The sequence below is a fragment of the Drosophila grimshawi genome, unplaced genomic scaffold (genome assembly GCF_018153295.1).
Source record: "Drosophila grimshawi isolate 15287-2541.00 unplaced genomic scaffold, ASM1815329v1 contig_44, whole genome shotgun sequence".
In the NCBI taxonomy this organism is placed as follows: Eukaryota; Metazoa; Arthropoda; class Insecta; order Diptera; family Drosophilidae; genus Drosophila; species Drosophila grimshawi.
Window position 1 is genome coordinate 2,337,637 of NW_025063240.1, and position 11,557 is coordinate 2,349,193.

The following is an 11,557-nucleotide window of genomic DNA, read 5'->3' on the forward strand; positions in this document are numbered from 1 at the left end:
TGCTATTAACTGATTATATTGACAATTATAAGCCAACAACCAAGAGTAACTGCTCACATGCTCTGATGTACACGCACAGTGCTTGTGAACAGATACTCTGGTTGACCAAAGAGGACACATCTCTCATAACACCATAACACATAGACTTTTTACACGGTTGGACTAGCCTCAGGGATTTCTTCCAGGACTTCTTTCGGGACTTTCCCGCCAGATTCGTCTCCTCCTACACGAATATTCTGCATCCCTTCATGGCGTACGGGGACTTCGTCAGCTCGGTTATCACTAATGCCTCCGTAAAGGATTCCTCCTGATGCTGCATCGTCTCTGACATCTTCACCAGGATTGTGTACTCCACCTGCATTTCTTGAAACGGTTTCACCACCTTCAGCATCTCTAGCTGCGCTTCTACTACTGTCATATCTTTCTGAGTCTTCACTATTGTCTATGCCTGATAAAACTCGTTCGTCACCTGGTCTAGAAACTCCTGGCCTTAGCCTGGAATTTACTCTATTATCGGCACTTTCACTGAAGCTATCGGTATGTCTACCAGAGCCTCTACCAAAATCCCCTCTACTTAAGTCAGTTCCTGCGTCAACAGCTTCATTTTTCTCTGGTTTTTCTCTGGGGTATTCAGCTGCATTCTCCCTATGCCCAGCAGACGAGCCTTCCGGGTTTCTGTGACGGCCTCTACCAGCGCCCCGAGAATCCCATCCACCAGTGCTTCCATATTCTTCATCATGATCCCGTCTTTGATATGTAGGTGCATTGCTTGTTCTACTTTTGGATGGATGTCCTCCTCCTTGTTCTACTTCTGAGTCGATGAGATCAGGATCTTTATTTTCATATTCTTCGTAATCTTCATATCGCACGTGTCTCATATTAGGGTGTCGTGTTTGCATTGTATCCTCCGTTGACGTCGACGTCATTAGCCAAGAATCTGGCGTGATGGGTCTCTCCAAGATTTGCCAGTAGAAAGTCAGCCAATATAGGATGAGGAAGTCATGGAATAGAATTAACGATCCTAGAAGGGCATCATTTAGACGCATCTCTGCAAATCGACTGCCGATGATAGTTTGTGCATGATACATGACAAACTAAAGGAAAGGGGAAAGGAGAAATGCACATATTTATCCTTCGGTTATTTAGTTCATACTTACAAATAGAATAATGATACTAATGGCGATCTCAATAATAATATATGGATATATCTCATCGGAGACTAACACGAATCTAATCATGACAAAGTAGACGGCGATAATCAGGAAAATGAAACCCAAAATAAAAAGTACAGCCACATCCAAGGTTAAGTCAATCTGAAAGTCATTTTGAAAATAAGAAGCAAATTAAAAGTGATTACAACTTAGCAAACTTACCTCTTTGGGAAGAAATGTACCAATCAAAATAAACACCCAGAGGAGCACAAAACACATTCCATAGAACGAAAGTACTTCGGTCCAATGACAGTAAACGACAACCGCGAACACTGAAATAATTTGCAGCTCAACCTTGAGAAAAACCAGAAAATTGCTAGCAACACTATTGACATGATAGACTTAATCAGGAACTCACAATTATAAAGCTGATAAGAAAGTTTAAAAAGTTGATGTAACGCAGGCTCTCAAAAAATATGAAGACACCAAAAAGCAGAACCGCTAGAGAGAAAGTCACAAAGCTGATATAATAGTGATTCTGGAATACATCCCTGGCTTCTTCGCTGAAAGTAAAAAATAATTCTTCCATGATTAAATACTTATCAGTATTTTAATCTGCGACTTACACGAGGCATATGATGGACCACTGTATCAGAGCCAAAATTAGCCAGACAAACAATATTACATAGGTCTTGAGAGCAAACACGTTCCGAGCATTTTTGTATCGAATATAACTGTCGTAAGCGGATTCCATGATGCACCATTTATCGGACAGAACCTAACTGAACTAACTTACTGCGAATTTGGCAATTAAATCAAAATCAACAGCAAATTTAACAATACTTATTCACAATATATCTGACATTGATCTCAAAACAAACAAAAGCTGGAAGCAAATATAACTCAACAAACCAATTATTGAGAAAATTCTTTAAAATAAACCTTTAAATAATTCATAATTTTATATACTTTCAGTATAAATAGTCGGACACTCTTATAAAGTTACTTTCTTTAATTACATTATACCTTTAACCGTATTCCCCGTAATTAGTAGTTGGTATATTTGAATGAGACATCTTCTACAAATTTATTGTTTCTAGTGTGTAATAAATAATGTAAAATATACTCAGATCAGTTCAATATTACGTAATGTAATGTTATATAATATTGCTTTATTTCAGATTAATTTCATATAATCAGTCAGCCGATAATGCTGTTAATGCGCTATAAAAATATTTCCCAGCCGTTTTCAAAAAGTTTCATTAACCTTAACCTAGGCGCATCTGCTGATCTAAGCTATTTGTGAAGTCGTCAGCTGTCAAAGCACAGCTGCGAGACTTTACTGTGAATATTGCAACTGAACCTATTGTCAAACAAAGCGACAGGGGCACAGACAGACAGGGAAGCAAGCGGCTAACACGTAAAGTCAACAAAAATTAACTGCAGATGCAAAGCAAACAAAAATAATAACAACAACAAGTTAAGCTCAATGCAGGAAACTGATTTACGCCTTTTGGCAAATTTGAGAACATAATGTGACTAATGTGAAGTCAGAGAACACGGCATAATCGTCAGCGGCAAGTGTTAAAAATGTCAAATAAATAATGCTCGAGCAACAAGAATGAAGACAACAACAAACAAGCACACTAATGAGTTGCCTTGAAAATGCAATGCAAACTCAAAACTTGAACGTCGTTCACAGTTCTCGATCTGTCAGAGACAAAGTTTTGCATGAGGCGTATGCAAACAAGCCAAGCACCACCAGCAGCAGCACCCCCCTCCCTCATTGAAACTCAATTTGCATACAAAAACCGAAACGGAGCCAACTCAAAAGCTAATGCCAGTCGAAAGCTGCGTTGTCACACGGGACGTATGCGCAACCCAGATAGACAGACGGACAGACAGAGAGACGGACAAACAGTGCGAGGGACAGAGTGGGTGGGGATGTTGTCGGCGTGGGGAGGCAGTCAACAGACAGAAAAAAGAAACATTTAGCGACACATTTGGCATAACAAAATTGGATGGCCGGGTCCATCATTAAACGTCATGCGGCATTCAAAATCAGCTGCCGTGTGCGTCGTTTATTAACTTCCAAAACTGACGTACAGCCAACTGACTACGCACTAAATACATGCACTCAGAAAAAAATTACCCACAAATTTAGAACATTTTCATACACTTAGCGCCAATGTAATTCAGTATTTTTATAAAAACAGGGCTTACAACAAAAAAAAAACTTCTACATTTCTGCGTGTTTTTGCCCTTTTAGTTACTTACTAAATTAATTCAGCTTTAGAATTTTAAATTTCAAACATTTTACATAATTTATAAATTCACAAAATTTTAGCAGTTAAGTTAAAAAAGTTTAAAAAATTTATGCGATTTAAGAGCCATTCGAACTCGTAATCCTCTGTCGAGACAGCAAATATACTTTATTTTTTTAATTTCAGACAGAATTTTTTCTGAAAATTAATTAGCATTTCTACTTTTTATTAATTTAAAAAATCGACTCAAACTTTTAGAAATTTGTTCGTCTATTTTGAAATATATTCAAAGAACCAGAAAAATGGCCAGGTGTCATTTTATTTTAAGGCAATATTCTAAATTTCAGAGCGTCTTAACTTCTCTTTTTTTTTGAGTGTATATACTATATATACCTGTTACTATATAGGCACGGTCGATTCGGTCTCCATCTCGCTGTCTCTATCTGACTTGCATGCAAAATTAATTACGAGCAAAATTTATTTACGATGCTGACGTTGATGTTGGATTTGTCGTTGTTATTGCTGTTGTTGTTGCTGTCGCTGCCTTTTGCTGAGCTTCTTCCACGCGCGCTGCGCCAACCATAAAACTTTTACGTTTTAGCCCTAACCGAATTTAGAAGCAGAATGACAGAGTCGCGGTCTCGGACCCCGACCCAGACCCAGAGCCAGTGCCAGACCAGGCCTCAGTTTAGATACATTCTCACAGCCATTTGCGGCAGAAGGCCATAAAACTTGGAACAGCGCTGACATTTTTGGTGCTGCATTGCAGTGTTGCGGTTCTTTGCTGCACTTTTTACGAGCAATACTTTTGCGACTGCTGCAACACTGGGCTGCCCGCCCTGCCACAACAAAAGGGTGCACTTTGCACCCAAGCACCCAAATTCACAATCACAGCGACCCAGTCGAAAGTGCGAAATGAAATTTTAATCAGCCCTGCTTTGTGTTTATGATTTGGCCGTAAAATTGAGGCTGCTCCTGCTGCAAGCATTTGATAAGTAAATCTATATGAAGTATGGCCAAATTGAAGGGAATAAAGCTCAGATATGAAATACAAACAACTCCAAAAGCATGAGAACTCTTAACAAAGTTGCTCCCATTAATAGAAGAATGCATGAAATGAATATCAGCTACTTATGCCTTATACTAATTATTTAATAACAATTCTTAAGTAAACTGATTTATTTGTCTTTGTCTTCTGTACAATGTTGGTAATGAAAATGTTAAATTTTTATTATAAAAAGACCATGAATTTTGAGAGAGATTTTGATATTTTAATCTAAATACTAAACATAAAGCAAAATTGAAAATAATTAGAATCTTTATTCATAAAATGTGTTATTTAATTTGCAGATGTTACAACAGCAGATGTTATCTAAAGCAACACGATTATATCATGCATTATGACAATGATCTAAATAGATACGAGACAAGTGTGATCTACATTAGATTTCACAGAGATATCGCATATCTGAACTATGTAGAAAACGTGACTTAGGTCAGGGTCGGGTTGCTGCTAGATAAACACCATTGTTGCCTTTGTCACAGTTTCAGACAAATGCTGAAGCCAGTCATGCCAACTAGTTGTTTGACTAAGTCAAATGCAAATATGAGTTGAGCCCACCTCCGAGTTAGGCACACGATGCTCAGATAAGGACCACACCGGCCAGGCTAGCGCGACGTGATAGGGCAGAGAGTAGGGTGGAGTAGAGTAGAGTAGAGTAGAGAACAGAGGAGATAAAATGCCGCTGGGCAAGTTCAAAGAGCCGACGATGACAGCGTCGTCACATCATCAAACAAAGTGAGCAACAAATTAGAGGCAGCAACTACCAAGAAATGCTCTGGGATTAGGCTAGATGGGACGTGGATGTCGTCGACGCTTGCGTCATCAAATTTGTTGCTGGTTATTAACGGGAGTCGGAGGCGACTCGCCGGCATTCTCTGTGTCAGCTGATAAGCGCAGAGACCTGTGAACACTGAGCTGTGTGCGTCATCTCAGCCTCAGTCGAAAATGGAACGTGACCTGGCACTTTGCTGACATTCCCTAATCACTTAGTTTTTCCTGCAGCGCATTTTCATGCTTTGTCCTTATCAATTTTACGACTTCCTTTGGCTGGCACTTCGGCACTTGGAGCACTCGGAGCTCTCTTTCCCCGACTCCGGACCACCGGCTAACTGCAATTAGCTTGCTTTCCCATATTTGAATCGTTGACCGTGTCTCGCCTCGGTCTTTTTATCTAAGTTAATTGATATTTATGGCTGCACCACGTTTTAAGAACTTTTCTCTGTAAATTTTCGAAACAAAACTACGATTTCCATTTCAACTTTTATTAGTAATTGATCTAGCAAAAGATTTTATAGGTTGAAAAGTGAGTCAGTAGAATATACAGATAGGCGTTTTATTTGTATTTTATAGTTGAACAGAACTTTAGAAATAACAACTAAAACCGTCCATAGGAAATTGAATTTAACTATCAACAATTAAATTCTAAATGTTCTCTTGAGATACAGTGAAAAAATACAACTACAGGAAGCACTAGGAGTTCTCAGTTGTTCGTCAGCTGTCTGTAGCTCGAAGTAATGTGCTATCATATTTCCAATACATCAATACTGAAATAACCATGAGGAAGCAGTTTCTTTTTTTAACTAGCAACACTTGAGAAGTTTCCCCTAAAAAAAATAAAAACATGGCAGGAATATATCGAAAATTAACAATCGCTGTTGCCTTGATTTATGAATGAGTTTGTTGTCAGGACATTTTCTACAGCATGATGCGCCAGTTTTTCAAGGAGCAGTCCGGGAATATTATTGATGTTTGTATATCAAGCGAGTACTTAAAAGTAAATAAATAATAAAGGAAATTACATTCTTGTTTGCTAAGGAAATGCGTTGGCATGAGTCGTAAAAAACAAACCTGAGATATGATATGTCATTGACAGGCTACTGTTGGGTAAATAATATGAAAAAGGTTAGCCAACTATGAATATAAATGGTTGTTCATTTTCTGAATTAATATATACCCCACATTAAATGAAAGTGAGTTAAATGATGAGAGGCAATTTTAGGGTTTCAACGGCTGTTCATTGATAGCCAAAACAACCAGTAAAGCATTACACCTCAAGGACTCATTTTCTGCGCCGCAGGAGCAGCAGCTATATCGACTTGAGAGAGACTTCAGGTCAGATTTATGACATCAACAAATTTTGAATGCCTTGCAGAGCAGCAGGAAAATTTCTTAGTAACTACGCACAAAACCCTAATATTCCGCACAGTGTGTGGGAGTTGAATTGAGTTGCTGAAAAATTCCGGGAATAGATTGAAGAGTATAATTATGCTCACGCTTGCAATTTACTGTCTGGCTGTCAATTGCAAAAGCAAACACAAGACACACGCAAAAGGAGCAAAACAAAGCCCAGACTTGGGATGGGGCAAGATGAATAGGTAGAATGCGAGTTAGTTGCTACCTGAGTCCCACAACTCAGTTGTCCTTGGTTATCCTAGTACTCCGACTCATCTGAGGACAATGTCAATGTCAAAGGCTGGCTAGTCCTGGTGCTGACAAATCAGCAGGAAAATGGAGAATTTATGAATAGGCGTAGGTTGAGCTCTTTGGCCTGTTGTGTCTTTTGCCAGTGCCTGCCATTGATCGCTTCATTATGCTGTAATTGTCAATTTTTTTTGGATTGGTGCTGAGCCAAAATGTTGCAACTGCTCACTTCCTGCGGCAACTCAAGCACAATTCACAGATCTATCAAACGAAATCAGCACAGATAAATCAATTTGTCGTCTTAATGTCAAGGCATAAAAACATTTTTATTTATGCTGCAAAGTAAAAGCCAAAAGAGGCTTACAAATTTTGATATCGTCTCAAATTTAATGCCTCGCACTGTAATTTAGATTGATTGCCCTTCAGATGGGCGAGCGAAAGTGTGGAAAAATAGGCGAGTAAATTTGCACAGTCCTTCGAGCAACTGAACCTTTTTGCTAATTTTATGGCTAGTTCGTGACTGCAACTACGAGAGGCCACAAAGCGTACTAACTGTGGCCAAAATAACGGTGCTAGAACTACCAGAGAGTCAAGTCGAGTCCATATGCTAACCTGTTACGCCCGCCGCATGTGGACATTAAATTGGCTTGCCACGACGACTGCTCAACTCGCGACTGCCACACGCGCCGACCAGCAATTTGGTTGCAGGTAAATACAATTTGTACGTGCCCACGCGTCCCGTCAACAGTCCGTTTTTCTTTTTGTTTTCACTGCCAATTTCAAGTATCTTCGCACGTTGTTTTTTTCCAGAAAATTAGTTTAAAAGCATCATAAAATAATTTTGGTGTGCGCGTTGAAAATTTTCGCGTTCGCATTTGCCGTTTTATTGCGGGCAAAGTTGAATGGCTTTTAACTTTCAGTTGATACCCTGCCAACTCCAGTATTGAAGTGTATATGCAATGTGCTAGCCAATCGGTAGTAGTTACGCTTATAGTAAAGCTACGAAATTATGAACGCTGTTGCATTAATGAGACAACAAAATTGTTGTATTTTATTTAGACTCTCCAATTACTTCTTTCAATTTTATCTTTTCTTTTCTTTTCTATACAACATCAGAAATTGCATATTTTTTAAATTTCATTTATACTTTTTATAAATATTAATTGTTTTTCAATTGAACATAATTATTTATTTTTGTATGACGACTAATTTTAAATAAATAAAATAAAATAAAGCCGTTGCTGCAATTATATTTGAACTATTTTCAGGGTATTTTATAGCTGACCATTGTTGGATGTTTCCTTTCTCGCTTGTTATTTTACGCGAAGGTGTGTAAATGGATTTGGAGTATTCTGTTTTGGGCGCTTAGATAGCTCATTGTCATCATCATCATCATCATCAACAGTAACAAAATCATCAGCGTTAGCACCAGCAGCATTTTGCAATTCTGTGTTTGAAATGATCTGCTGCGTGGGCATCATAAAAGACCCAAAGAGCCAAATTAGATTTATGCGCTTTTGGAGATTTTAAAATTTTATGGCGGTCGAAGGGTGCGGACAAGGAGTCGGTAAAAATCAAATGGTAAATGGTAATTAGAGAAACAATTTATGTGCGGAATATTCAAAGCAATTACAAAGCTTTGACAGCGAATTGAATTTACAGATTTCTTAAATGACTATAATGAATTTATAGTTAAGTATAATTTATTGAAGTCCGCTTTTTGTATAGAATAAATGTATCTATTTTAGTAGTATAAATATTATATTTAATGGATGTATTTCACATTGGTAAATATTAATTTCTGTTGGAAATAACTGTATTTGCATGATATTTAACTTACATTACTCATCCAATTACGTCTGCAGATGACATGCGTTTTGTAATCCTTATCTAAGTCTTATTTAGATAATATGAATCATTCCTTTGCTTCAGTATTAATTTCACACAAATACTAATTCAGCCGCATGTTTGATATGAATCATATTGAGATAAAGTTATCTTAGATCGGGCAGCTCATAAAAGCTCCACAAAATAAATTTAAAGTTTTTAACATTTCAAATGGTTAGAATGTGCTAAAACAAGTAAATTACAATTTAGTTTTTCTTGCAAAGAAAAAAACCATTAAATATAAATTCCTCGTGCTGCATGCAATTGTCCTTTGGCTCAAGGCGTAATCCATACCAAAATGCACTTAAGCAGCAGTTCTCCTCCCACATGCACCTTCAGAACACAAAAAAATATACAAGTACATTCAAACATATAGTAAAAAGTATAAAAGAGATGGTGGAAAATGGAGAACCTCTTGTAATTTGAGCAATTTGTTTTCATAAATTGCACTGTGCTGGCAACATTCTGCCTTATACAATATGAGGCCAGCGGCCAGTGAATAGTATCTTGTATCTTGTATCTGGTGTCTCATACTCTGGAAAACTATTTGTCGATGCTGTATGTGTGTTTTCGTAGGAATTACACTACAAAATTTGTTGAGAATCTCTCAAGTTAAGCATGTGTGGACGTGGATTTATGTAGCCGCATGCTATTCCTGCTTTTAGCAGCACATCCTCTGAAAACAATCACAGATCCTTGGCAAACCACTTGCCTGAAAAAAATACTTGCAAGCGGTTGAGGCGTCAACGTTTTAAGTGCTCTGTCCGGCCTCCCTCTGCCTGCCCCTGCTGTCAGTTGTTTTGTAATGGTTTTAATAACAATTTGCCGCAAATGTGACCAGGTTTCTTACACTTATGTTTGTGTAAATATAATTTCTTTAATTGGATTTTGTCGTCATAGCTGCCAGCACAAGCATTAAAAGCACCGCAAAAGCATTCGCCAGTTGGCGGCGTTGGTGTGAAGTTAAAAAGCAGTCACCAACTAAAAACCAACCAGACAGTCAGACAGTCGGACAGACAAGCAGGCAGCTGAAAAAACCCGTTAAAATAGCACCCAAAAAATGCGCAACTTGTGGAAAGATCAGCCTCATGAACTGCAATATTCGCTGCACCTGGTTAATAAAATAATTTGAAAAATAAAATGAAATTAAAATACACTTATGATAGAAAATACTGAATTTAAGATTGTAGAAATGCAAAACACAATATTAATATATATTTTATTTTTTGCTAAGAATAAATAAATAAAATTTATGCATTTATGATTAAATATATAAATGTCTTATTTATTATAAAATGGATTAATAAAATTTAATTTTATTTATTTTATGTTAACACAATTTTCAAAAAGCTTTTCATATTTTTTAATAAAATATAAAATGAAAGGGCAATTCAAATCAAAGTCAAAAAAATAATTTAATAAATTTAAATATAATATAAGGAGTATACTGATCTATTTTTATGAATAAAAGAAAATTAGTTAAAATTCCAGTATAATTTTTATTTTGGAACTCATATGAAATCGTAGAACATAAAATGAAAATATAAATATACAATAGGCAATATTAAAATTAAAATTATACTTACAAATAGAATGGCTTAAGTTAAAATGTAAAATGATAGAATAAACAATAAGATATTTGGGGGAATACTAATTTATTTAGTACATGTATAAAATTAGTTAGAAATTCCATAATATGGTTATTTGAAAACTGATATCCAACTGTGAAGCTAACTAACTTTATACATTTTGTTCCCCAGAGAATTAAGTTTACAGTGCCTCAAGGCAATTTCTAAAGTCCAGAGCAGAGCAGCGTATACGTATACATTATATGTTGAACAAATGTTAGTGACAGGCGACAGCGCGACACGCTGTCTAACAATTTTAATTTTCAATTTTAAGAGCGACGGACGACATCAACAGCGACGACGACGATGACGATGACGACGGCGTCTATTCCAGTCACAGAAGGAGCCAGGGACAGAGTTGGAGTCAGAGTCAGAGTCGGAGACAGAGACAGAGCCGAGGCCCGAGCCACGTCCAGTTTTATCCGGCCCGTTTAACTGGGTCACTGGTGTCAATCGTTAACTGCTGTTGTGCTGGCTCTACTTGTTGTTATTGTTGCTGCTGTTTCTGCTGTTGCTGTTGCTGTTGTTGTCAACTTAATTATGTCGCAATTGCTTTGAAGTCGACTTTGGCAAATGTAAACCAACAGCAGGTGGCATTGCTCCATGGTCTTTACGTACGCGATCCGTGGTCCGCGGTCCGTGTTCCGTGTTTCGTGGTCCACAGAGCCATTTCAAATTGCGCTTTATTCAATTTTTATGAGCACCAGCACCTCCTTCACCCTCCACCCGCCACCCTCCACTCCAGAGCGTTCCCCTTTTTTAGCTGCAACATCGTTGTCACCGCTTTAATTGGATTTGCCCCGCTGACGCGTGGCTTTTGTCTTTCTCTATGACATTAGCTTTGCCATTTGCTTCCCTCTCTGTCCTTCTTACTTCCCCTAGTCGTTCGAGGGTTTTGTAGCCATCGTCATCATCGCCATTTGGCACTCTCTGTGGCAGTAGCTAAAAAGCTTCAGCGCATTACAAATTGGTTTTGTTATTGGCTTAATTGAATTGTTGCAGATTGGACTTTAAATACGCGACTGCCTCATTGCGACGACACCAGCAACTGGTTGTTGTTGCCACTCCTGCTATTGTGTGCCTGAGGCAATCTCTCCATATACTAATTTTCATAAGGTAGCATCAACAACTCGGCATGCAATT

General features: G+C 37.8%; 1 protein-coding gene across 1 annotated transcript; it reads right to left on the minus strand.

The window, feature by feature from the left end:
• LOC6556705 lies at window positions 1-1,992 on the minus strand. The gene is made up of 5 exons (XM_001985448.3): window positions 1,778-1,992; window positions 1,570-1,714; window positions 1,374-1,505; window positions 1,158-1,313; window positions 1-1,094 (listed from the first exon to the last, which is right to left on the minus strand). Exons 1-5 carry the CDS (start codon window positions 1,903-1,905, stop codon window positions 150-152), a joined length of 1,506 nt encoding a protein of 501 aa, XP_001985484.2. The 5' UTR covers window positions 1,906-1,992; the 3' UTR covers window positions 1-149.
• Window positions 1,993-11,557: the final 9,565 nt, after the last annotated feature.

Bases quoted from the DNA above. Each gene is read 5' to 3' on its own strand.
- LOC6556705 (XM_001985448.3), bottom strand. From the start codon at position 1,905: ATGGAATCCGCTTACGACAGTTATATTCGATACAAAAATGCTCGGAAC. The intron at 1,715-1,777 runs GTAAGTCGCAGA...TTTTACTTTCAG, and splicing joins TGGTCCATCATATGCCTCGT to CGAAGAAGCCAGGGATGTAT. The intron at 1,095-1,157 runs GTAAGTATGAAC...CCTTTCCTTTAG, and splicing joins TTAGTATCATTATTCTATTT to TTTGTCATGTATCATGCACA.